Genomic DNA, 27,858 nt, shown 5'->3' with positions numbered 1-27,858 from the left:
AAAGAGCACAAAGCAAATCTTTGCATTAACATTTAACATCAGCCTAAGAAATCAAACTCTAAAGTGAGAATTCTGTCAGTGAGATTGTCAGTTTAAATGTTCCAGATGCTAAAACTGTATTTTTTCTTGTAAAAAATAATGACGCACAAGCTTGTGCGTGTGACAGATAGAATGTTAAAATAGTTCAGACAGGAACATGGTACCAAAGATGTGTGGGGGAACAGGGAAAAAAAGCTAATAGTATTTCTTGTTAAGAACTGTTGACAGATCCGAGATGATGGCTGAATGTGCGTGTGAGCTTGTGTGTGTGTGTGTGTGCGGGAGTGCCTGTTCCAGCGCGGCGTCACACCTACATCTGTGTGTGTTTATCAGAGCTGACGTGTGAGAGGTTTCTCATCTGAGAGGATTGACTGTGCCATAATGGTGGCGGCACCGAGTAGGGTTGAAGCCCATTAGTGACGCTACAGTTGCTGCTGTGTGGACGCCTGTCCCAGCAGCGGAGCCTGTCACTGCAAGACGGATTACCTCCACCACTCTGCCACTCTACATTCTACGGCCCTGCCACGCTCTCCTGTGTGTGTTTGTTTTGAAGGAGTAAGGTTAGAATGATGCACTGTGTCTGTCTGGAAGCATATTTCGCTTTAATTCAAAAACAGCAAAAATCAGCTGTTTGTTCAAATATGTTTTTGTCTCATGTGGCTAAAATGCATTTTGACGTGTTCTCACTTAACACAAGTCAGCAGGATACAGCCAGACCCAGATACAACCAGAAATGTTCAATATTAAAGGAAATAAAATAGACATTCTGAAATAATTGAATACGATATATGAATATAAATTTATGTATTATTGACCTGCAATTTCTGAAATAATGAAGGAAGTTATAACTTCACTTTTGATTATGAAATTTTATTTTATCTTTTTTTTAACAATTGATAATAATGGTAATTTTGTATTTCCTTGTAGACATTAATTGAAATGTTTCTTTTTACAATTTCATCACAAAGGTTTGATTTTTTTAAAATACTAGTGCAGTGCCCCTAAGAAAAGTGTTTTCCTATAAAAAAAGTGGGAGGTTAAGCAGCTTTTTCATGGATGGCCAAATGAGGCTGTGTTTGAAGGCGGGACGTCAGGGATATTTAGGTTTGTTGTGAAATCCGATATTCCACGGTATAATTGGCTGTTTTTGATTATTTTGGATTTTGCCATTATATTTCACCTTAAAAGCTATTTACTTGGTGTCATTATTTTCAGCACAACCTCACATGTGTGACTGTACAGTTCTTTTTTCATTTTGACACTATGGACCTAAAATCACAAAAAAAACATAAAATCCGAGTAGAAAAAGTTGTGACAACCATAAATATGTTTAACCAACCCATTTTTTTTTTTTTACTTATAATGCAAATATAAATTGTTGTTTGCTAAATTTGTGCATACATTTAAAAAATGTACAAAATTATATGTAACTATTTTCCTTTTAAATGCAGGCAATGCTCAGGTCTGCCTGTGCTCCTTCCAGCTGAATGAAGAGCTGCACTGCCTGCTCCACATTCAGCTTCTCCTCATTATTCTGACTCATTAAACAAAAAACCGACTCCACTACACACTAAACACACTACACCAATCACTACATAACACACTAACTACACACTCTAAACACGCTAAATGTCACAAATCTCTCAACTCTCAATATCGCTGTCTACACACCGACCGTCGTTGCCTGTCTATCATCCACCTAGGTCCCTCCCACAACTTCCTGTTCCTCAACAACCAAACTTGCTGCTTGGACACTTTCGTGACAAAAGCCCGTTTTCACCGTTTCTTCCTGCACCAGACACAAAGCAAACGTGATGGCAATGTTCGCAAAAAAAGTGTGGCGGACATTATTTACCCTAGGTCCGGTTTTGGACATGCCGATGCGTCCAGTCCGTCACTTAGGGAGGTGGGCCGTGTAGCTAGTGGCTAGCGGCTAGCAGCTAGCTAGCGGCTAGCTACACATGCTGCCGCTGCAGGTATAAATCCGCTTGTTTCTTCAGGTATGTTGTGGGCTTGAGCTCTGCAGTGATTGGCTCTGGTGCACACGTGGCCACGGTGTGCAGTGATTGGCTCTGGTGCGCACGTGACTGTGGTTGCTCTGGTGGACAATGCTCGGCGGAATTTGTAAAGCATTTATGAAATAATTTATTCACGGTATCATTGCAGTCCAAACAAATGCTTAGATGCACACCACTGAACCACGCAGCAGCCATGATGAAAGTCTCGGGTCAGTGTGATCCTTATCCGCAGAGCTATTTGACCAACAGACACATACACACACACACACACACACACACACACACACACACACACACACACAGATTCCTTGTATTTATAGATAGATGAAGGATGAAAGAACATCTTGTCCTGAGTTGACCTTAATCTCTTAAATAATTTCACAAATTAATGTTTTACGCAAGTATTTTGCACATATTATGCATTTAATTATTAATTTCAGAATGATTTTTTTAATATTGAACACTTTGGAGCCCCATAGTCTTCAAATGCAGTGTGTTTTTTTTTCTGGGATATCCTGTCATTGCTTCCATTGTGTGATGTTCATTAGTCTGTTTTTTCATGTTTTTTTGTTAGGGCTGTCACAAATACGAGGCTTCTGCCATCGCCATGAAATTTACGCTTTAACTCTTACTTGAAGGAAGCCGGTTGCACCTTACAAGAGGCAAAGCAAAACATTGGGCTGCCTCTATGGTGTTCCCCTTCAAATTGCCTTATGAAACTCTGGAGGTTGGGTCAGTGGCTGATGTGTCATAATTACAATGATAGCAAATGGTATCGGTGAATGGTTTGATGCTAACTTGCCCTACTCTGCTATCGAAGCTTTGCACATGTGTAGGTAACTCTCACTTACCTTTGAAGCCACAGCAATTAAATTCATGGCAGTCCTAGTCTTCCTGTACAGTATGTGTGTCACTGTGTGTATCACTTTGTGTGTGTGTGACTGTGTGTGAATGTACGTGTGTGTGTGTGTGTGTAGAGTTTGGAGGCAGATTTGCACTGCTGTATATGTATATGACCTCCTTCCACGGGGCTCTCTAAGAAGAGAAATATGTGAAATGTGGAAAGCGGAAAGACTCGCTCGCTTAACCTCTGTGTATGTATGTTAGCTTTGTGTGTGTGTGTGTGTGTGTGTGTGTGTGTGTGTGTGTGTGTGTTGTTATGGATGTTGAAGCCTTCTTGCCATGGGGCTCGAGGAGAGCTGAAACACACTGCAGGATGAAATGAAATTATTACTGCAGATCAGTCATGCATGGGTTTTCACGTGCATCTATATGTGGTTGTTAATTCATGCTTGTCATAAAAAATATTGTATATGCAGTGTACAGAGTTGTGTGTGTGTGTGTGTGTGTGGCAGGGTTATCTTTGCTATTTTTAGTGTTTGACCTAAAATCGCTGTTGGACTTAAACGCACCTTAAAACTCTTTCCCTCTCTCTCTTACACACTCTGACACACACACACACACACACACACACACATTCATACACAAACGTAGATTAGAGCCCCGCTGAGAAGCAAATATCTAGTGGGGTCATGGGTTATGAGAAGATCACCTCCAGGCTCTCATTGGACACTGATAAGAGATAAGGACCAATCACTTCACAGGGATAAGCCATTAGGTCATCTGTTAGTCCCATCACATCACACCACACATTTAGAGACTCTGGCATCATTGTGTACCAGGGGAAGTCATTGGAAGGTTGCCGATTGAGTTGTAATTCTGTGGTTTGCCATCTTTTGTTTTATTTCAAAATAATAAAAGATAATCTCAGACACATCCCATTTGTTCCAAGATTATGTCTCCTGAAATGGTAGAGAAAAAAAAATATCATATGACTACCATCCTTAATAGTTTAGACTAGGCTTTCAATGTTCGGCCTCTTTGTAAATGTGGAATCAGGACTGCTTAAGTCTTGTAGTAATGTTGTTGTAATGTGTGTGTGTGTGTGTGTGTCTCAGATCAGGACGGCGCTGAACCCAGCGCAAACTCGGTGTCGGCGTCCAACCTCCTGCGCCTGTCCCACTACACTGGAAGACAGGAGTGGCTCCAGAAGTCCCAACGGCTGCTGGCGGCATTCTCCGACCGTCTCACCAAGGTCCCCATAGCACTGCCTGAAATGGTCCGGGCTCTCATGGCCCAGCACTACACACTGAAACAGGTTAGTCATCTATTACCGCTTCACTTTTCATCTATGTTAAAACATATCGAAGATTTTTCTCTGAGTAAGAGGGATACCTGTTTTCTGTGGTTAGCCCTCAAGGCTAGGTTAGCCTTCGGAGTGGGTGTCTTTACCTGGCTGTTAGCCTTGGCTGGATATCATGACCGCCTACTGAAAGCAAGGGTTTCAGCTTGCCTGACAAAATCGTGCAAGCACTATGGACATTAGAATTATCAACAAGAACTGAATCAAACAATACACAGCAACCGACAAAAGCAAAGAGTAAGAAGCTGTTAAAACAATGAACATCACCCTATTGGCCATGCTGTCTCAATGCTATCATCAATGTGCAGGCAAAAAAAGCTGCTACACCAAGCCTCAGTGGACTGCGGTTCTGTTACAGTGAGACCAATAGATAGTGATTTGATAATGTTCTGATTCATAAATCATTGCTGCAACTGATACACTTTCCTGTAGGCATGATCATAAGATTTTTAAAGTTTTAAAGTCACAAAAACAATCAGACACAGTACAATGCATCGCAAAGTTCTTTGGTGCATAGCTCTTTGATATGTCTGACACGTAGATAAATAAGAAAATGATGAATTCAATCATGAATTAGTAAAACTAATCCAATGTGCTTAACCATAACTTAAGATCTCCAGATCTAGGATCAAATTGTACTCACTCATAGATACCAGCCACCATAATATGTCAGATTGTTTTCATCAAGACCTATGTGTTATTTCCCGAGAACTTAACAAAATTGTCAAAGAAAAGCCCATCTGGCAATGTAAAAAACAAACAGTGAGAAAAAGATTCCTGGAATCGTCCCTTTATCCAGATCGGCACCAAAAGTTAACAGGGTTTATTTCTGGGCCGAGTGCCATCCTCCAGCCAAGTTTTAATGGAAATCTGTTCAGTAGTTAAAGTATTATCGTGCTTACAAGCCAACCAACCAAAGGGCAAACCTACAGGGGAGTAGTTCTACTTAACCTTATTGAAGGATGTAATCATCTAGTATAAATAGTCAAATTAAACAGAAACAGAAAATACTATATGAATATCATGTTTAACCAAATGTTTCCTTTAATCTGTAAGGTGTCAGCATGCTGCAAACAACAGTCACAACCATAAATGAGCCTAAAGTGATGTCTTTAAGTTGATCATTTCATCTGACCGTATATTCCTATATTGCTGTATAATTAATTACCTAACGTATTGTAGATTTAAATTTGTCTGACAAATGAGAAAATGAATCAGCCGTTAATATTTTTGAATGGCCTTTAATGTGTTCAGGTAGAAGAAAATCCTCTTTACAGATACATGTGATTTTGTATGAAAGGTTTGCAAAAAGTGATAGAAAGTTTTAATCATGACAACAGAGCTGTACAATGGTTCAATGAGAGTGATAAGTGATATTGCAGAAAACGAGAAATACACCTCTGAAGCAGCAGTTGGATGAAATATAACATATCACCACATGCTAGCATCAAAATCTGTGCAAACTGAAATGAACACGTTGATGAAATTGTTTGAATCTCAAAATATAAACAGGACTAGAACTATTGGAACTGGATCGCAAAACATCAGATGAACAGCCACAGGTCTGTTCAATCTTTCCGCTGAGTAGACTGCTGAGACACTTTCCTTTTCCATTCCAAATCAAAGGGTATTTGGGGTGAAAAAATGGTCACAACAGTATTCTCCCAGTCGTGCAACACTGTGGAGACACCAGCTACGCAGACGTTTGAATCATTTAATGTTTTGTGCCAGAACTATGATAAATCTAAATAATATATTTGGTGTCTGAATGATGCTGTATTTATCTTTGTTTGAATAGCTTCCCTTTCCATTCCTTTTTTTTTTTTTTTTAAAGAAAGAAGAACAACATAAGTATAATAGATTTTTTCAAACATTTTTTAGATAGTTGAATAAGATCAGTCATCTGGGGACAGTGGCTCCATCTCATCCCTCGGCATACATGAACACTTGATCCCTGGACACACTGACTCAATCTTTTTTCCCCCGTTTTTTAACAGCCCTCATGCATTTAATGGCGTATTTGAGCCGCTCGGCCTCGGTTATATAATCGGTTTTGAAATATTAACACCCTCACTTAGCCTGAAACCACCAAAACCAGCATACCAGCAAAGCACTGCGCGAAGTTTCTCGACCACCCGACGAAAACTTTTAGCTGAAGGCATGTGCTATGCAATCAAAGGAACAGAGGATGAAATAACAGCGGCAGGGGAAGAGGGAGCACGGGGATAAGAAAGCCTCCTGTCTGTCATGTATGACCTGCGGAGGATGAGTCGGGGCTACAGGGCGACGGTAACGAGCTCAGGCTTCATGCGGGGTGAGGCGCTCCCAGAGAAAACACCTGCCTCCCCTTGTTACCGATACTAATACAGCCCTGACCTCTATCACTTCCTCCCCCTCTCCCTTCCTCTCATGTGTCACCTTTCCCCTCTTATTTCACTCTATCCATACTGTCATCTTGTTATCTCTCTGTCCCCTCCCTTCGTATTTTCCCTCCTCCCACTGTCCTCCATCTTTTTTCTTCTTTTTTTTCCCTAGATCGTGATCTGTGGCCAGAAGGATGCCCCGGACACCGCGAGTCTTCTAGCAGCAGTCAACTCCCTCTATCTACCACATAAGGTAAGAGTGAGTGAAATTGTGATGCATCATCTTGACAAACGTACAGTCATCAGTCGCCAAAGCGAGCCTGAAGAGCAGAGATCAAGTTGCAGTGCATAGGCGTTCACTGATTTACTCCCAACATAAGTACCTTAACATCGGCAGCAGTTTCACAGTAACCTTTGAAACACGCACGCGCGCACGCGCGCGCACACACACACACACACACACACACACACACACACACACAGATGCAGAGTGGGACCAAACTACAGTGCCTGGGGTGTTGGCTGCTTCAAGTGTGGTTCTTTAAAGGTCAGCTTGAGCTCCTCTCCTCTCCTCTCCTCTCCTCTCCTCTCCTCTCCTCTCCTCTCCTCTCCTCTCCCTTACTGTCCAGCTATCTCTTTTCAGGCATATTAGTTTGCTCCTCTGTCCCTGGCTGGTTCTTTCCTCGCATCAAGATGCCTTGTGGGTCTAAATCTCAACTCTGCAGTTGAGGAGATTCTTGGTGTGTGAGAGTCCTCCTGGCAGCCCTGACTCAGACTGTGTGTTTTGATTTGGACAGCTGTCAGTCTGAGTCAGACTTAAATGTCATTATGGATAGCTATGGCTGTCATACTTGTGTTTCCTATGGCCACATTTCATAGAGGATTTGGCCTCAAACTTTCAGAGAATTCCTTCGATTCGCGTCAGCTTGTTTAAAGGAGCAATTCAAAATTTCAGGATGTTGGCTCATTTAGCTTTCTTGCCCAGAGTTAGATGAAAGGATCAATAACATTCTCATGATTGTCCAGTTTAAACCTTGGACAAAAAAAGAGTCTTTTCCGAGCTTCAGAGGTGATGGCAGTTGGATTTTTGTTCCATTTCGTTTCACCATGTTTGCAAAACTTACACTTAGCTACACTAATTGTCTCCTTCTTAAAGAGCGGTGTAGTGATGCAGTATTGTGGAGGTTAACCTGGAAGTTAGCATTGCCCTGGTTTTCTCAACGACTTTTGAAATGGATTCTCCTGATAGCCGAAATTAAGCTGTGTGGCAAACACATGTTTATGATACAGGTTTGTTCGGCAAGATAATATTCACCAATGAACACCACCTTTTGATTTTCAAAGTGTAAATTAAATCTCTAGACGTAAGAAGCTGCTAGGCTGTAAACAGGTTACACTGTCTTCGCATGACTTAACCTTCATCACCATTAAGTGTTTTACTCCACAATTACTAACATGTCTTCTGTAAATTGGCCAACCTACAAGTCGTGAAGTTAGAGTTATAATAATTTGCAATCAAAGTTGACCTGGTTCAGCATGATAATGTTTAATGGCAGCGACAACCTCCACAGTGTCAGTGAGCCACTTGCGACTGCCATTTTTAGGACGTGTAAGCTCTTTATGGTTCAGCTGTTGGACATTTAATGACGTAATTTATGTTGTAGAGCAAAACATGTAAATATTTTAGTCCTGTGGTAACCAAAGACCGTATTTCAGGCATTTAACCGCAAACTAATGGAAAACAATCCTACACTTTGAGATGAAGGAAATGGATCTGTAAAAAATCTTACCAAGATCAGGGTTTTAGGACTAGAGAAACTTTTCTTTTTAAGTCCTTCTGGATTTCCCCAATTGTGTTACATCCTGTCTGATACTGCTTCAAAATATTTTGTTGGTAGTGTCTTATCATTTTTAAACGTTGTGATACCTTCAATGCAATTTCATTAACATTTGATAAACCAAGAATAAAGTATTCAATATTTTTGTAGCCATTTCTTGTACTTTTACTTAATGATGGACTTGCGTAACATCTTATCAAACTCTTCAAAAATGTTTGAACTCGCTTCCTTGTTTTCACTTTCTATTCCTTTAATGCTGTTTCTCGTCATTACTTTACTTTCTGCAGATCGTAAATTCATGATTACTTTTTAAATGTTTTTACACAGCTTCTTTGAGCATATTTGAGTTGAGTGGGTAGCTTCCATGATATGCAAATGTTTTTCATTTTCTTTTTGTCTTGCCTCAAATGTGATTTTTACTATGTTCTCGCTTTTCTGTGTGCAGCTGGTCTGCAACATACATCTAAGGAACAGAATAGACTTCATCGCAGTGGGACTAACCTGGTTTATTCTCTAGTAGAAATGACTTTTTAGACACAAAGAGTCTCGCCTAATTGTTCAAGTACCAAAAGGTATCTGCACAAAAGAGAAACACGGCCAGTGTAATAGAGATCTAGACAGTGTGGGATGACAACGAGAACTCTGTCCAGACTAAACTAGATTAATCAGTGTTTGATGTTTTGCTTCTCTTATCACTGTTCTGCGCAAAATAGTTTAATGAAGCTTTGCATACTGGTTGAGTGGCTAAAACTCCAAACAAAACACTCCACATATGCAGCCTCACTGCCCTGATTGTGTGAGACTGCTCACTGAGTCGTCTTTACTCCACCAGCCCGTAAGCGAAATTAGATCAGTATATTAAGGCTGTGATCGTCCAGTGACACAGTCCATCTCTCTCCCTCGTTCACACACACACACACACACACACACACACACACACACACTCAACAGTGCCCTTTTGAAATATAGATGAGTTGTGCAGTATCAGGCGGTGGCTGCAGTAACATCGGGCCATTGCAGATCCCTGCAGAGAGACAGAGACCAGATAGAGCCATTTTTCAGGATGGATCCATTATTAAAGGGGGATGTGTGTTATGCACTATCACACCCTGCCATGGCCAAGACACACGCTGGCTCTTGTTACTGTCAGGTCCATCACATGGGATTCACTGATCGGGGCCTGTCATTGTAGTCTGCTAAAATATCCGAAGTCGTTTGGAAGTTTTTCAGAATGTTGTAGGAGGTTTATCTTTTCCTCGTGCAATTATACGATTGGAGGTAATTAAATGGCATAATCCAATTAGCTATTTCGAGTAAAGCTTCCCTCTGATTGAGAGTGTTGGCCTGCATCTGCTGATGAGCGCAGTAATGGTAGACACAAGAGGAATGAGGTTTTAAAGGCCTCGTCCAGTCAAGGATGAGAAAAGAGATGATAGTGACCAGAGAGGCACACTGCTGTTTACCACTGGGACCCATAAGATACTAAATGAGAAAGAGATACACACTTTGACCAGAACAAGAGTCAGCATCACTGAATACTCCCAAGAGAGGAGCAGGATTAATTTATTACTAAAACAGAGGGAAAAGTGTTTTTCAATCTGAAATCGTTGGATGAAAAAGTCGTATTTTCTTATACTCTGAATGTCAAGATGAAAAAGTGCTGTTTGTGTAGAAATATAATGTATACACTTCCCGTGAGTGTGTCTGTGTGTGCAGAAGCCACACAAAGAAAAAAGACCGGTCTGTCAGAGTGACAGGACAGATCCAGATTTAGTTCTAATGAGCCTTCAATGAGTCTCACAGTGAGATGGAAGGGGGGATGGAAAGGAGTAAATGAGACCGAAGGAGGGGGTGTGTGTGTGTGTGTGTGTGTGTGTGTGTGTGTGTGTGTGGGGGTGGGGTGGGGTGGGGGTGTGTGTGTGTGTGTGTGTGTGTGTGTGTGTGTGTGTGTGTGTGTGCCTTTCCAGATGTTGTGAGAACAGCTGGCCATTAGTGGCAGTAGCAGCTATCTTGGCAAGACTGAGATGTGATGATCTAGCATAAGACTAAACACACACACATACACATTCTTGGGGGGATGAGACACAATCCTCCCTGCAAGGAATAGCACCGCTGCCTACAGCAATTCTGACACACTGTCGCAAACACACACTAGCTACACACACACTTTTTTATGTCCATAAGAACACACCCAGATAGCAACCGATGCAACACGTAAACATGTGCACGCTATGAACACACCTGTAGACGTGACGGAAACGAAGAGAGACGGAGAAGAACCGGTGTAGAAACAATTCTCTGATGAATTGTTCAGTTTATAAGACGTTCAACCTGTGGTCATTTTCACAATTGATGAATTGGTGTTTTGCTAAGCCCTCTAAACCCGCCAGGCTTTCCTTTCACTCACAGCACGTGTGCAGGTTACAATATCTGCCTGTTTTTCCTGCCAAATTCTCCACTTGTTTCCCACACGTTAATTTATTTGTGGCAGTCTGCCATAATATCAACATTGGCCGCCACATATTGAATTTCTATTTTTGGAGCTGTGCATTGCGTTCTCACTCACTCAAGACAGCACCCATCAGTGAGTAGCATGATGTTATATACTCCGATACAGTGGATGTCGGTGTGGTTTTTAGTCTGCCAGTAAAACCAACAAAGAAGAGGAGGGGGACTATCAATAAGTCTTTGATTTCAAGACAGAGTTAGAACAAAGCAGTTTCCAATGTCTTGCAACTACAGCTTTATTGGCCAGGCTGACAACTGTCACTACTAGATTTATTAGCTTTAGCCAGCTTTTTCAACATTTTATACACTGAAAGATTATTTTAGTTGTCAAACAATCTTTGTGATTAACCCTGGATAGTAATAAAAAAAATTACCAACAGGCCACCTTGGACGGAACGGAGAAAAATACACATTTAGCTAATGGATAAGATGAACTGCAGGAAAACCAATTAAACTGGTTTAGAATGGCAATCAGCATGAGGAAGATAAAGAATTAAGTGTTTGATGGGGTCAAGAGGGTGAATTGGTTAAGCATCATGGGTGAGAAGAGATGACTGGGTGTAAAGTCTGATAAACAGAAGAGGTAGTAGGAAGAGAGAGAGAGATAGAGAGAAAGAGAAAGAGAGAGAGGAGTGTGCTCCAGGTTACATTAGGTAGCCATGAGAAGAGAACATGGCTAATTTAAATCCAATTACTCCTCGTCTGTTTCCCTGGTACAAGGCCGACGTTCTCTAATTGTCCTGAATTAGGTGCTTAGAACCCAATTCATGCTAATCTACACACACACACACACACACACACACACACACACAATCTGAGATCTTCACTTCATGTAATTTATTTACTATATCAATTCGCCACCAAGACTCTGTGCTTCTCCATTCTACCCCAGCACTCAGAGCTTTCTGCTGCACTTTTTGCTCGCTGGAATCAATTACAGCCCCTAACAGTCATACTGAAACATCGCTCTTGATTGTAATTGCTGCCATAAATTCTGGTTAATTTTTCTATTACACAGAAATACGGCTTGATTAGAGATTGGTCGGGGTTTGTTGATCGCAGACTCTCTGAAATTGTGAGAGGAACGCACAACAAGAGACGCAGACTCTCGAGCAATTATTCTTTAAGGGACTTTCTCACCCCCTGCCTTCCTCACACTCCTCGTGCTCATTGTGTGTGTGTATGTGTGTGTTTCTGGGAGAGATTCAGTTCTTTCTGGCACTGGAGTCTTTGTCTCTTTGGCTTTTTTCTGCTCTCTGTCCCCCTCGTATGGAGGTGTGAAACGATGCACAGCCGAGGGGCAGGAACACACATGCACAGTGTTTCTCTGAACATAGTCAGCAGCTGTAAGTGTTGCTAAACAGCAACAAACTAAAATGCAATTGCTTTTGACACTGCACTGTAGATTTTGAAGCAATACCATCAGCTTTTTGATGCTATAAGAGGGGCTGTGGCATCATGATTGACATCTGAATTGCAATTGGCGGGCAGGTGCAATAAAAGGAAATCTGTACTATGACTCCACTGCCCGATCATGGATGTGCAGTGCAGAGCACAGCTCAGTAATGGGGTAGAGCTTATCCAAATTGAATATTAACAACCACCAAATGTTTTCCAATCCGGGAAAATAACGTATTCTATAATAAAATAAAGCAACGAAGCATCTCGGCAGAAGCGTTTGACAGTGGTTCAACGTAGGAATTGATGGCAGTGCAAGATGTACGTGTGTGGTACTTTATGGGTGTTGTTTTACAAGGACTATAATTCCCACTGTGGATTCCCATTGTTGTTAGCCTGAATGTCTCTCGAACCGGCGCTGCTTATCAATCAGCCTCAACTGTGCTTTTGGCCCGAGTAAGTCTTCTCCCCTTTTTCATTAGAGTGAGACTGTCACAGAGAGCAGGTAGTTTTCTCGGCTCTCTCTGGAGTGCACTTAACTGAAAAAAAAATGGAGTGGATGTGATGTGGAAAGGGGGAATGTGTCTGTGGCAAGTGTTAAGGAGGACCGCAAGATGCTCGCATTAGTGAAAGATGCTGGGGCAGAAAGAGCAGAGGGTATTAAAGGGATTCTGTAGGATTTAAGAAACAAGATGCGAGAATTCCTGGAGGGGGAGAAGTTTGAGCGGAGGAGTTTCCTATTTAATTCCTGCTTCCGTGCCCCTCCACATCTTTGCTGATCACATATCCCTAGTGAGGAGGAAGATAGTAAGAAATGGAGTATGGATAGGCGAGGAGAAAGAAGGGAGGGGCACGGCCTTAAAGAGGAGAGATGGTCCTTTTTTAAAATCGCCTGGAAAGGAAACAACTGCGAATCCCTAACAAGACCTTAGAGACACGAGGAAGAGTTAGCAGGGTGACGGGGAGGGCAAGCAGAGGGAGGGAAGGAAGGAGCCGAGTCAGGAGCTTACAAGTGCCGGTAACACCACAGTGCGGAGGAAGATTAGAGCCAGGCCGTCTCACAGTCCTCCTCGCTGACCTTTTGACCTCCCTCACTTCAGTCTGCTGCCTCGTTACCATCTCCCCTCCATCTCAACGCCCCTGTTTTCTCTTCAAAGGCAGCCTGTGTGTGTGTGCATATTTGTCGGCACGCAGTATTGTGTTCTAGGAATCGATTCTCCTGTTCCCTTGCAAACGACCTGCTAAGTCCAATGGCCGGTCAGAGAGCAGAACCCGGTTTGATTGACAGCTGTGAGAAAGGTCCCAGATGGCTCCTGTTGCAGGAAAGTGCTTCCCAGGCAGATTGTAATAAATCCAGATAGCCACTCTCTGGCTTCTTTATCTCACTCCATTCTTCCCAGAGTTGTTAATCTGAAATTTGACATATCCCTCCATTGAGTGTTTTTTTTCTTCATCACTCTACTATCCGGTAATTCCACCATGCATCGGAACATCCATAAAGCTATGGGGGGGGGGGGGGGGGTACACTCAGGATCCAGCGGAGAGAGGACAGCTTTAGCGGCGATGTTGGAGATATAATCCTCCGCCTGTGGTTGTATCTCGTTTGTACGTCTGCTGCGGTCGTGCGTGACGCTGCTTATCCACATCTCAGTTCAGTAAATAAAGCCCATGCTGAACAGATAAGATGCCTGTCCATCACACACACACAGACAGACACTGAGTTGTGGGTGTTTATGTGTCTCCCTCACTCTGACGCTCTCCCTTTTATCCGTACAGGCTGTGAATGTTTTCCTCCGATGAAATCAGGGATGTAGCGAGGTTAACACAGTTGTTCAAGTTGAGTTTAACCTTCCTTTTATTTGTGAAGGAGGGTGTTCCTCAGGATGCAGACACAAGTTTTAGCACATTTAATTTGAAAGATGATAAGTTGGATGTGTATAAAAATATATATATGTGTGTGTATGTGTATATATTAGCGCACATTTGTTTAACAGCAGTATTAACATTTCAATATTTTTTTTGATGGTGTACTTTGCAAATTAAATGAATTGTTGCCAATTCAAAGATTCTACGAAGATTAATATTTTTTTTGGCAAGAAAGAAAGAGATTGTGGAGACAGTCGGACAACTCAGTTCTTGTAAAATGCAATTTTATTCGTCTAAAAATATGGATTTTTGTCCATTGTCCATTTTGGGGATGGATTAGAAACAGTAAGAGGACCCTTAATCATAGTAAAAAAACATATTTTTAAAGATCTGGTCTGGTCTCAAACACTGATTTAAACTTTCAAAAAGAACAGTTATAACTAAACAGTTTGTGTGTCCATAAATAGTGGAAACGCTCCACGCTAAGCCAAGATCTAATTGGCAGTCGGAGGCAATGAAAGCAGTTCTGAGCATTTTGTTCAATGGCAATGCCAAGACTCAGTTTGCATTTAGACATGTACTCATACTGGAGGAATGGATCCATTGAAGAAGATCCTGCATCAGCGTTTCTCTGAACTACATACAGATTCAGAACAAAACGTATAGTGAAAGGATTCCGACCTCGATAACCTACTGATGAACTGACGATTCACTTGATATTAAGCCTGCCACAGTGAATCTAAATCTTACTGAAATTGTTGGTGGTAGTCAAGTTTAATATCGAAATCACAGGAGCTGCAATTTTGATAAAGGTGAAATATTTACCATACCATACCATTATAGTACTATAAATGAAGCACTGCGGTGCTACAGAGACGACAGGCTCTACATGTCATGTTCTCCAGGTGTAAGAGAGAAGGTACAAACCCCAGCAGAATGTGTTTGTATGTCATTCCACACCAATTGATGTACAAATAAACTATTAGGAGCAAAATGATAAGTAAAACAATATTTCAGCCTAAGGTGACATGTTTCTGATCGCAAAGAACTTCAAACAATTCTCATTAACTCCCCCGTTTAGACAAGTTTGTCCCGGGGACACAAACATTTCTTGTCAAACTGACACAAAATTAAACCTCTTAAAAACATGGTTACCCAGCCAAAATGCCAACACTGCAAGGATTAGGGACATTTTCACTACAAACAAGCAGAATTTTGATTGATAACAAACATAAGTTGATCCCAGGGTGTAGGCGGCAATCTTTCTACTGCAGAGTACATGTGCCAAACCCTGACAGAATGTCCCCTCCTGAAACTAAAGCCCCCCGAAAGATCAGAATTTTGGCTGTCAGTATCTGAAGCCAACATTACCGTTAGCGTATGTCAATACACATCGTCCCTGTCAACGCAAGAGGTCACAGATTTAAAATGTCATAATTTGATAAGTTAATGAATATTTATTTTATCACTTATTGAATATGGTGGCTAATTATTTTCTTCTACAAACATGAACACTTTGAGAAATAGTTTTACACATTTCACATAGTTTTATACTAGGCAGACCACCAGTACAGGAATATACATGGAAATTCACACTTGAAATTGGTATTGCTATATTGCATTCTGTTTTTACAAGCCCTGTTTTTTAAGCCCTGTTCTCTGTAAAAACAAACAAAAAAAAAAAAAATATTTATTGATTATTTCCTATGTGTAGAGTTGATGTAGTTTGCTTGAAAAAAAAACCATCTTCCCTGAAAACGTAACATGAAACGATTGTATTTTTATTTTATTTTATTAGAATTAATCTGCAAGCTGCTCGGTGTACATCTTCTTCTGGCACAGATCTCAGTTTCTCTGCGTCTCCTCCCCTCTCTTCTTCTCACCCTTCTCTGATTTTTTTTTTTTCTCCCACCGTACATGAAGCATCATTGACTTAATGGATCACGTTGTGCTGTCATTAAAAGACAGCATATGCCTGTGTACATATACATGACTGTAACATCAAATAACATGCAGGCTAGTGCAAGGATGACTCCACAGTGTGATGTAACAGCCCTCAGGCTCCAGCTGGTCATACTTTCACACATGACATAAGACTCAGTTTCTCCACACCTTCCTCAGTTTACAGTTTCCTGTGATGATTTGGGGGGAAAAAATTATCTTATTTCCTATTTTGGCCCCCTGTGTGACTAGGAGCTAATGAAACACCTCTCATGGAGTCAAGCAGTCTTTAATCTCACACGTACAGACACTTGATAGAGGTTGCCAGGGGTCGCTACTGTTTATCAGCCTTTCAGCAGCCGAAACAGGAGCCAAGAGCCAAGCAAGAAATTAATTAACTAAAGTTTAATTTAATATTTGTCATTTTATAGATAGATAGATAGATAGATAGATAGATAGATAGATAGATAGATAGATAGATAGATAGATCACACGAGGTGATCACATGTTTTTAAAACATTACAGTCAATAAAATATAGATCCATAACTCTACAACAGTCAGACTGATACAGGACTTTTGAGGCTTATACAGGTGTTGATATGCACTAATATCAGCCAAACATGACCTCATTTCAGTAGTGGCCCTGCTTGGTGTAGCTGTGTCTCAGGGATAAAGGTTGGTATTCAAAGCAGTTAGAACTGAAAAAGCTTTTTGGGTGAACAGTGAAAAGCTCCAAATTATTTGGACTTAAGGTTGATTTGTCCTCATTTGGATAAAGCAATGAAAAGCTGCAATGATTAATGATGCCGTTATTAACTATTCCATTCTTCTAATGAGTATAAAACCCTTCTGTGGACGACCATGTCTCAGCTAAAGGCCTCTGTGTGGGCAATTCCCATGGCAGCATTTGACTGATATCTGAGAGCAAACTTCCGCGGCGCACTACTTACCGGTCATATTGTGTGTCCTGCCAACGTTGATACAAGACATTTGCTTCCCAATTTCAACAAGCCCATGTAATTAATAGCCCATTTGCTATGTAGTGTATCTCCAAAATGCTGTGCACAGCTGTGTGTAAGCCGAGCGCCCTGTACTGACTAGGGGTGTGCCAAAATATCGATACTACGATATATCGCGATTGGCCCACCACCACCACCCCTTTTCGGAGGACAGCTTTATCTTTATTCAAACATAGGTATACAACCAAATAAAATTTTAAAAAATGGTTTAAGTAGCTCTGAAACCCACACATATAGATATTTAATGATAGTTGTAGTCAGTGTGTGTGTTAAGAAGAGACACTGTGCAATATACTCTTTGTTTACTTGGCTGTCATTCATGTGAAATTGATCGACAATGTTTTGTAATTCCTGTGAAATGGATTCAGTGCAGTCAATAAATTCTGAATTTCTTCAGTGACACAGATATCGTGATGTATCGTGGATGAAATTCCTTGCAATATATCGATTATCGCAGCATCGCTGTATCGTGATATTATCGTTATCGTGGGCAAAATATCGTGATAGTATCGTATCGCGAGGTACCTGGTGATACCCAGCCCTAGTACTGACGCTGTCGCTCGACAACAAAAACATTCACGTTTCCCGGACAACACTAATGTGAGGAACCCATTGTCGCACTTACTTAAGCTTTTAATTGGTCCACTATTACAATCTGATAAACTGTGGGACTTGCAAAATGACTATAAAAAACATCTGAAAAACATCAATGAAAAGGATTCTCGGACAAGGTGGTAGTTTTGTTTTCTCGGCCAAGTGTAGCACCAGAAGCTTAATGGTACAGAAAAGCAAAATGAGTGAGCTTTTGTCTGGGGTGCTCTCCTGAAATATCACGTCCTCTACATTTGGCCACTGTGGTACCTGAAGACACGACATTTACCGACAGTCCTCCTCGTCCAGGATATTTAGCAACACTCGCATGTCAGATTTGATCTCCTCAACATTCATTAACTTGACACGACTTTTATGACTTGAACAAATGAGAACCCACTTTCATCTTAAACGCAACATAAGCTGATGAAGCACGTCGTCGGTGTCAGGGCCCCGATTGAGGAGAGAGGCTGTTAATTCTACTGACACGCCAAGGCGTCCTCACATCTCGCCGCGGACTCCGGTGATTTAGTGGAGGCGCTCGTGGAGAGACTGTCGGCAGCTGAGAACTGATGCTCGGCGTGACGAAAGGACAGAGGCACGCCACCAGAACATTCTCGCCCACTCCACTCGCTCTCGCTCAGGTCGGGAGACACATCAGCGGTTGTGTATTTGTGTGTGTATTCTTTGTTAGGTCTCTAAGAAGTAGCTTACTGAAATTAAAATGCATATGAGAAGTGTTGTTGACATTTAAAAGCGTTGTCTTTTTGACATTTTTTTGCCCCACAAAAGCGGCAACTTGGCTTTGGCTTTATTTATGGCTATTATTTATAATTTATTTTAAGAAAATACAACAGACAGGGTTAGACGAAAGGCATTGCATAAAAGATGTAGAAAATAAGATGGACGACAATAAACGTGTTAACAACTGAGTCTGGTTTTTAAGATGGATTAAGATTATGCGGTGTATGTGAGTTGAGTTACAGCGGAAGCAGATACTGTATTTGTCATATTACATGTTATTTCTTGTTCATGTGTATCAGTGTGTGCGCAGGCATCTTTGACTCTGTGGGGGAGCAGATTGTCCTCGCGAGCGGGTTAAATGAGTCTGTGTGTGTGCGGTTGGATTAGCCTCATTTTAATTAGTCTTTATTTGCATTAAGCGTTTAAAGCGGGGTCGAGCCTCGTCATTGTATTTACCATGAGACATTTTTGAATTAGTCTGCCTTCAGAGATATTGCTGTGCTGTTCCGCTCCATCGTAGCTATCCCCTCTAATATGTGCTGGTGTTTTAGGTTGGTGTGGGCAGCGTCATCATTGATAATATTGTGTTATAGTGATGATTTCTACTTCATGTTAACTTTTTGATCAGGTCTTGATTATTTATAAAAGAAAAAGAAAGGACTCCCAATAAACTGTTTGGCATGAATAAACAGTTTATTGGGAGTCCTTTCTTTTTCTTTTCTTTTTAGCTGTCCTTCATTTAAATTATTGCAAGAGGGTTAGGTTTAGGGATTCAGCACCCCATATTTGAGTTTTTTACGTGAGTTGAGCGCTTATTTATTCATAAATATAGAAGTTCTCAATGTTTTTTCGTCGGCTGCATGTCAAAGTGTCCTTGGGGAAGATTCTGAACCCCAAATGACTTCCAATGGCAGTTCCGTCAGTGTGTGAGTGGTTGTGCGAATGGCTTGGCATAGAAATATACAACAACATATAACAGGGCTCTTTGGTTAAGGAGCGCTGCATCGCTCCTGATGAGCAGGCCCAGCACCCTGCCACACAGCCTCTGCCATCAATGTGTGAATGTGTGTGTCACTGGGCGACTTTGGCATGTGTGTAAAGAGCTTTGAGCAGTTGGTTATTTAAGTCTGTACAGTAGAGATGCATAACTTTGGGTATTAAAACAAACACATTGCTAACTTTTCCTCCATTCCGCTTTTTGCTGCTTTAACTGCCTTTGGTCATGGTGGAATCTAAGTAGACATGTGTTCTGGAGGTCAGCGTATTTGGGTCTTTCTAATTTCAATTTAATTGGACTTTTGGCTGCCAAACCGCGTGAAAAATCCGCCTGGTGTGCACGGGAGAGCGCCGCTGCAGCTCTGGTGGCGTTGAGCTTAAGCTTTTAGTGTAAACCTCCAAAATCCGTCAGTGGTGTTCAATTCATTTGAGATAATTATGACTCCATTGTTTACGTTTCACGTAATTATCAAGCCATTCAGGGCTGTCTACGGAAGCATCTGTTTAGCATCATTTGTTATGATTTTACACTCTCACCGGGTCCTAACTGCACGCAAGCAGCCGGTGCTTGCTGTCCACACTGAATCTGTTAAATATGAATTCTGACACATCGTGTAAATAAAAAGCGGTGAACAAATTGGAGACTTAACCTAAAAGACTCACGTAAAGCATGGTTGTGTTTGCTAAGATCGCTTGTCTTCCTCTGTTTGTACTTTTTAAACTGAAAATAGTGATTTTTGATAACCGATAATCAGATTGAGCAATCAAGGGTGGTGTGTTTTCTCACCAGAAACTTCAGGTCTGTGCGGTCAAAGTGGACGGTATTCTGTGTCGACTCATTTCAGTTGCAAGAATAAAGCGTTTCTTGTTCCTGACACGCTTTTAACCCGAGTGACACGAATGGAAAAAATAAAAACAGGGCGTTGGTCTCAAAATGGCGGGTTGCCGACACATGCACGAGTCGCGTGCAGTTAACAAGTAATGTCATTTATTCAGACTTTTCCTTTAAGTTGTCTCCCATCTCTTTATTCAGATGAAGCCAAACTAAAAGTTCATTTTGTCACACATAAGTAACTCTAACATAACCCTTGATGCCTGAGCTCCCCCACAGCCAGCAGCACCCTCATCCATATAAAAGGCGGAGAGTGAATGAATAAATCAAAATGAATAAACACATGCATAGCTGTGTTGAGCAATGTTATTATTAAACAGTAATAAAGTGTATGCTAACTGGCAGATGTTATGTCTAATAAGAGGGCCGTTTCAGCCTGATGAGCTGTGAATCTTTCTGATGTCTCTGTCTTACATGCCTTCAGTTTCTTCGCTGTCTCCCCCCCCCCCCCCCCTCCGAACATCTCCTGCCAAATTTTGTCTCCAGCGCTCTCACCTCCTCCCCTCCCGCTCCCTCCTGGCAAATATCCAGTTGAGCAAATGAAGCCAGCGTCGAAGCTGTCGGCGACGAATGACTGACAGTGTGTGCGGCGCGTGCGGCCCACCACCGCTCCAACATTTCGCGTCCGAGTGTGAACGCATGTGTCTTGCCTCTGTCCTGGGGCGGCGGCCCAGATGCCGGGTTGTTTGCGATGACTGAGCGGAGTCCCTTCACATTAACGCTTGTGTGCGAGACATAACAGAGCGAGCGGGATGGAGGAAGTCAATCTCCTCGCGCTCGGATGCGTACGGCACTGTGCGCAGCCGCCGCCATCGCTCTTCCCCAGGTCAACGGCGGCTCTCGAACGTGTGCGTTTGATGTGTTCATTGTTTGGCTCCGCCTCGCCGGTACTGGTCAGTCAACAAGTCGCGTGTGATCGAGCCGGGAGGGGAAAACACTGGGCTCCTGAAGGTGTGTGTGTGTGTGTGTTTGTGTTAGTGTCAACACAGGTACACTGTGTTCTTTTAAAGTGTCTGACCGCGACTCGTTTGGCAGCGAGAGAGGAAGAGTGGGAGGGAGCTGTCAGTGAAGGGACATTTAACGGGTGTGTGTGTGTGTGTGTGTGTGTGTGTGTGTGTGTCTGTGTGTGTGTGTGTGTGTCTGTGTGTGTGTTTGCTTCAGGGTTGCCCAGTGTTGGAAGGGATTAACCCTGTGGGAGTTTGACTGTGTTCTCATGTGTAGCCAACTGTGCTGTCTGCTACAGCGTCACACACGCACACACACACACACACACATTTTGCAGTGCACGGAATAGACCACACACTCTGCACTCACTCCATCACTTTCACAGCCCTTGTATATACATTCACACATGATCTGTCTTCCTGTCTCTGCCCAATGCTCTCTTTCTCCCTCACTTTTACACACACACACACACACACACACACTCTGTCTTGTCCAGTCCCCGGGGGTGTGTGTGTAGATAGTGTTGTTGTGACACAGACAGACTACGGCGTGACCTTATACGCTGAGGGCACGTGGCTGGATGTGGTCTGGGTCCAGGGAGGGACCGCGTGAGGCTGACAGGCAGAAATCAGAGTCAGGACTAGAGAGGGAAAGGTTTGGCTTTGGCGGGGGAAGTCCTCCTCCTGTCTCCATGGCAACGGTCACACCATTATGACCACATTCCATCACACCCCTTGCCAGTCTTCCCCCGTGTGTGTGTGTGTGTGAATGCCCGCAAAGTGTTTACAGCCAACCCTCGACAGCGCTCTGTGTGAACCCATAGTTTCCTTACGCCCTGGGCTGTGTCTAACAGGTGCGCCCAGCATCTCTGTAGAGAATAAGACACGATAGAGCTGCATCACCTCATCTTCTCGTAAGGAGGACTTTCATTCAGCACCATGTCATGCAATAGAGACAGACATATACCACACCTCTGCAGAGCTTGCAGGAGACATGCAGCATGACCCACTGATAGTATTTTGGCAGTAGAAGTGCAGATGGCCACCCGCAACAAACAAGCGTCTAAATGGCTGAGCGGAGCACGTGGGAGCACATTGAGATTGAATGAGAACTTGAGGCTCATCGAGACGGGATGGAGAGGACGCAGACTGTTCCACGTGGTGGCTCGGGTGACGGGGGGGCAGAGGAGGAGTGTCTGTCTAATGGACAATGCCGGCTAATGGTGGAGAATGGATTCAGGGTGAAGGCAGGAACATGCAGTGAGGCGTACTTGACTCCCTAGCCCTTTTAGCCACTTGTTTGTGGGTACATGAGTGAGCAAGGATTCGTTTGGTGCAGTCGTTCTGGTTGGAGCTGGAGCTAATGCGGTAACAGAAATTTACAGTGTCAGCTGACGTTAAAGGAAAGGTGCATTCAATTGTCCAAAAACTACTGTAGCTTTGTTGTTTATTACATGGGGCTGTGCACTAACACTATCCAAAATGTTTTCCATAAAGTTTAAACCCGGAGTAATCTCTAATTTTACACAAGGTAACCGTGTGTGTATTTATGAGAGTCGCGATGTGACTAAAACATAATGTGAATAAAAACTCAATATGTTAGCTCGTCTGTTAACCTTATTTCTGCCTGATGCCTCATGTTGGATGCATTTTTGTTGTTGTTTGTTGTTTTGATTGTATTTGGTTGTTTGACAATGAAGGCAAGTTCCATGCTATTCAGACCCCTAGTGCAGTGTTTCCCACACATTCATCTATTTGTGGTGGTCCGCCACATATTGATTTTCTATTTTTGGAGCTTTTGCGTCCCGTTCTCACTCAAGAAAGCACCCGTAAGTGAATAGCATGATGTTTTAAACTCCGGTACAGTGGATGTCGGAGTTGTTTTTAGTCCACCGGTCAAACCAACGAGGAAGAAGAGGAGGACTATTTAACGCAGTTGGCTTGACCGCAACTTCCTCTGCAAAGAAGACGGCTGGCCTCATCATCGAGATGAAACCCCCACAAAGAGCGCCAGGCCTTGAAGCCAGTTTTTGTCACGGCCAATCTGTGTAATTACATCGCCATGTGATGCACTGGGGATTTTCCCAAAATCTAACATTGTGAAAGACGCGTCTGTCAAACGGTAATAAAAGCCCTGCAGCCCTGTGAAATGGCTTGTTTTATTGTCAGACTTTGGGCAATTTGGTCCAATAAAATTTGGAGAGTCAAGAAAAGCCGCCAGATTACATTTTATCTCCATCCAAGTTAGCTCGATGCTAAATCTGTCAGCTAACTAATTAATATATATATATATATATATATATATATATATATATATATATATATATATATATATATATATATACTTTTCTAGGTGTATTGAAATGATTGTGTGTAGCTCTGATAATCAATCAATCAGTATCTATTTGGCCTTTGATGTATTATTTTCGACCTTCAGTCCACCACACACTGCCGTACATGTCAGTCTTCTCCGGCTTAACTTCACTGAGATGAGATGTATCAGCAGACTTCTCTCCTCATTCTGTCTTTCAGTCTGGTCCTCCTCTCCCTCCTTTTATCACTTCTGTCAATGCTCGTTGTTTACGTTGTCATCTCTCGCTCCGCCGTGAACCAGGGGTGGTGCAGGGCCAGGAGGAAATGACACGTGTTTGACAGGAAGCTGCCTTAGAGACGGGCGAGGCAGCCCTCTTTAATTTCGCTCTGCTCTGTGTCCAAGAGCACACACTCGCACACCAACATAAGCAGATACAAAGGCTTACTTTATTTCTTTTTACTCTAATGAACAAAGATCAGTAAAAAAATGGGTCTGCTGAGAGGCTTCACTGATCCAAAACCTCCTAAAGACGTGAATACAAGGTTCATCTGTTGGGACTGGACTGCTGCCATACAGAGTAAAACTGACGATCTAATCTTCCAGACCAGCTCTAGAGATAATTACAAACCCATTCAGCTTATTACCAGTTCTATTAGAATTACTCGCCTGGCGCACACACTAAAAACAAGTTTCTAGCTTCCTGATTCTTCCTTTTCGGGTAGGTCGTCCACTGAATATGCTCTGTAGTGTTAATCCCATCGTGCCTACGGCCCAGCTGGACTACATGGACCAATCTTGGGACCCCCATGGCTATGTACCAAAATCTGAAAGGACACCTATTATGCTTTCATACAATGTTACAAGGTCGGATTTCCATATCAAACATGGCCAAAGTTTCAAATAATGAAGTAGACACAAGTTATATTCCTGTTAACAAAAAGCTCAGCCTTCAGACTGCTCAGATCAAAGTGTTTCCAACTGTTTTACCCACTATCACGACAATCTGATTCTATTTTGTTATCCAGCAGGCTGACACTAAAAAGCTTTCTAACGTGTATTGGAGGTTCAAAGACACCAGGCCTGTCGACGTAACATAATCATCATCTTCAAGTTTATGTCTATTGTTTTACAATGGACCATGTGTGTGATTGAAGGTCAAATAAACAAATCTAAGAAACTTCTAATTTGCCTTAGCGAGCCAACATTCTTGAAAACCAAAGCAAGCTGGTTAATAATGAATGTAACATTGAAATAAACAAGATAAAAATACATTTTATCAGCTGACTGATGAGGAAAAACACATTGGGCATTAAATATCTTTTCTAATTATCTATTATTTAATTGTGTAAACAGTTACATTTGGACTTTTCTTGTCCCTTCACTGCATTTAAGCAACTTTGGGCACCTACGTTGACTAAGCAAAAAAATAAATAAATGTTTATATCTGACGCATTAAACTGACCTGCTTCTTTCCTTCTTTTACCCCTCCCTCCCTCTCTGGCAGGTCTTGATGCTCATTGATGGCGACGCAGACAGTTTCCTGTGCCAGCGTCTGCCAGCCCTCTCCTCCATGACCCAGCAGGGCGGTGTCGCCACAGCCTACGTGTGCCAAGACTTTACCTGTTCACTTCCCGTCACTGACCCTCAGGAACTACGCAGGCTCCTGCTGGATGGGACCACGGACGCGCAGGCGGACTGACAACCGAAGAACCGACCGACTGACATTAAACGGGAAGGCTGCGCTCTTCATAGACTGCACTCTTCCGATCTGTAGCCCTAGCCTAGCTTACTTCTCCTGGTTTTTTGGCTAGTGACTTTTGGCCCCGCCATAAAAAGAATGCCAATGCTTTAAAAGCTCGATTATTGGTAGGAATAGTTCCAGTACTGTGGGCTAACTGCAGCTTCTTTCCTTCATACAGGATGTGTAACTCCAGCATTTCTTCCTTAGCGAGACCAGCACAGTATCACCTCCAATATGAACTGAAGTTTGTTTAGCAGATTTATTTAGGGACAGCCAATCAGCGGAGCTATATTGAAAATTCAGGTCTATGAATGTTGTTATAGAAATATGCACAGCCTACTGAAAAATATGCAACACTTGTACTTGTCCCAGCTTGACTGTTAGCATAGAAGTAAATGACAGACTCTTGAAAGACTATAACCTGAGACCGCCTGGATGAATTGGACCGAGAATATTGCGCAAATGAACCGATCCGCCCTGTTGTCCTCTCTGAGCCCTGTGTTCCAGCTCCCGCGTTCATGTCACATGGATCTGACAGTGAAAGCCTGCATGCCTGTGTGCACGTTTTTTAAGTGTCTAAAAAAGAAACGGTTGGTTGCAGGTTCTATTCCTGTAAAATTCGTAAAGGTTTTATCGCACGCGCATTTGATTTCATTTGTCGTAACGTCAAAGCGAGCGAGCCGATCTCGAGATCCTCCGTTTACCGTCTGCCCTCGCCCTCATTCACGTGTCTGTTATCTGGGATTCGATGTGAGAGGATTCTTCTCCACTGCTGCACACTCCTGTCCTCGCGGCTTCTATCCTGAGGTTTAGACGACACAGAGCATGTATACGCACAAGTCTGAATAATAAAGAGATATTTCCATTAAGCAGCGATTGTTTCATTTTTAGAATGGATATTTCTTTTTTGTCCTGGGTTGCACCACTGAAACAAGGCTTTAGAAGTAGAGTCACTCCACTCACATGTCTGGAAATGTTGCTGCATCAAATAAGTAGTTTTCTCTTTTAGCTTTAAAAGAGACATATTATGATCATTTTCAATGCTATAATGTTACTGATACTTTCCAGTGCTGCAGCCCTGTCTGAAACATTCTTTTAGCTCCTGTCTCTTTAAGGCCCCTCACCCAAACACAGAGTGTGCTCTGATTGGTCACCTCACACATGCCTGAGCCAGCACCACTACCAACAACAGAGCAGCTTTTCTATGTCAAATTTTTATGCCAAGCTAGCCTCTAGACAGAAATTTTGCAAACGATAATGTAGTGTGATGTCACAGAATGATCGGTGACACTACTGAGAAGGCGTTTCAGGGGAGGAGCTTCTGTTGGTTGTCCTTGTTAAAGCCTAACGGGCCTCCATTAAGATTTCAGGGGATACTTGAATGAATGACATGACTCATCAGATACTTTGTGAAGTTTTTATGATGTGCTCTTTCTCTCCGTCTGAGATGCGAAAACTCCGGCAGGGACGAAAGCGAGAGTGTCCCAGCAGACTGTCTTTCTCTTCATTTGTACTATAAATACTCACTCATCAGAGCTCATCAGAGAAAAACCCACAGGTGTGTATTCTTTTCCTGGTCTTTTCCCCCAGCAGGCTTAATGTAGGTAAACCAAACTGTGTGACTGTGTTGTAGTGAAGGAAAAGGGGCACATGGGAGTGTGTGTGTGTGTGTGTGTGCATGAGAAAAGAGAGAGATAGAGGGAGGGAAACAGATGGACTGCCGACGTGAAGGAAGGGGCGTTTGTCTCCGAGGGTCCCGCTCAGGGCTCTGGAAGAGGAGGAGAAGAAAAAAGATGGGAGGAAAAACGCTGCAGATGTGACGCTTCCATTGTGACACCTCGCCCCAGAGGTGAAAGGGAACGCCATGTTGTCCACCGGCGTACAGCTAGAACGCCTCGGCCATCTGCGCTTGTTCACTTTTGCTTCCCGTCCTCTTTCTCCATCTCTTACTTCTGTCTGCCAATCCTCCCCTCCGTCCCCTCCTCTCCCTCTTCTGATCTGGCGAGGGCCTTGTCGCCTCGAGAGCGAGGGAAGTCATTTTGGCAGACGGCTGCTTCTGTGGAAGGAGGGGAAAGTTGCCAAGGAAAGGGAAAAAAGGGGGAACAGGGCCAAGAGGAGGAATATGAGACAGAAACACGGAGGAGGAAAAGGAGAGAGGGAGAGGGATCGTAGCTCCGTCGTGTTCCGACATCACTTCTCTTAACCTGTCAGATTGCGAACCATCGCGCTTTTTGGCACTTTGGGGCTCCTTTTCAACCAAATATCCGCACTTTGACGTCCGCCCCTCCCTCCCCCTGTGTCTCAGCCTATCATCTCCCACCAGCTTGCGACCCCTACATATTTGGATACAGACACACTCATGCCTCCCCCTTTCAGTACCTCTGCAGGAACGATGACGCTGCCGTCTTTTCTGAATGTCTTCCATTCAGTCACTCTCCTCGC

At 42.8% G+C, this 27,858-nt stretch overlaps 1 protein-coding gene across 5 annotated transcripts in view; it reads left to right on the top strand.

The window, feature by feature from the left end:
* Window positions 1-26,285, top strand: part of spata20 (spermatogenesis associated 20) — a 51,275-nt gene extending 24,990 nt beyond the window's left edge. For all 5 annotated transcript variants that reach the window (XM_030399697.1, XM_030399696.1, XM_030399700.1 and 2 more), the window contains 3 exons: window positions 4,016-4,215; window positions 6,796-6,876; window positions 25,180-26,285. In XM_030399697.1, coding sequence (XP_030255557.1) covers window positions 4,016-4,215; window positions 6,796-6,876; window positions 25,180-25,374 — 476 coding nt within the window. In that variant the 3' untranslated portion in view covers window positions 25,375-26,285. The remainder of the gene's footprint in view (window positions 1-4,015; window positions 4,216-6,795; window positions 6,877-25,179) is intronic.
* The last annotated feature ends 1,573 nt before the right edge of the window (window positions 26,286-27,858 follow it).

Source organism: Sparus aurata, chromosome 20 (genome assembly GCF_900880675.1).
Source record: "Sparus aurata chromosome 20, fSpaAur1.1, whole genome shotgun sequence".
In the NCBI taxonomy this organism is placed as follows: domain Eukaryota; kingdom Metazoa; phylum Chordata; class Actinopteri; order Spariformes; family Sparidae; genus Sparus; species Sparus aurata.
The sequence above is the reverse complement of the archived record's forward strand: the minus strand, read 5'-3'. Positions and strand labels throughout refer to the sequence as shown.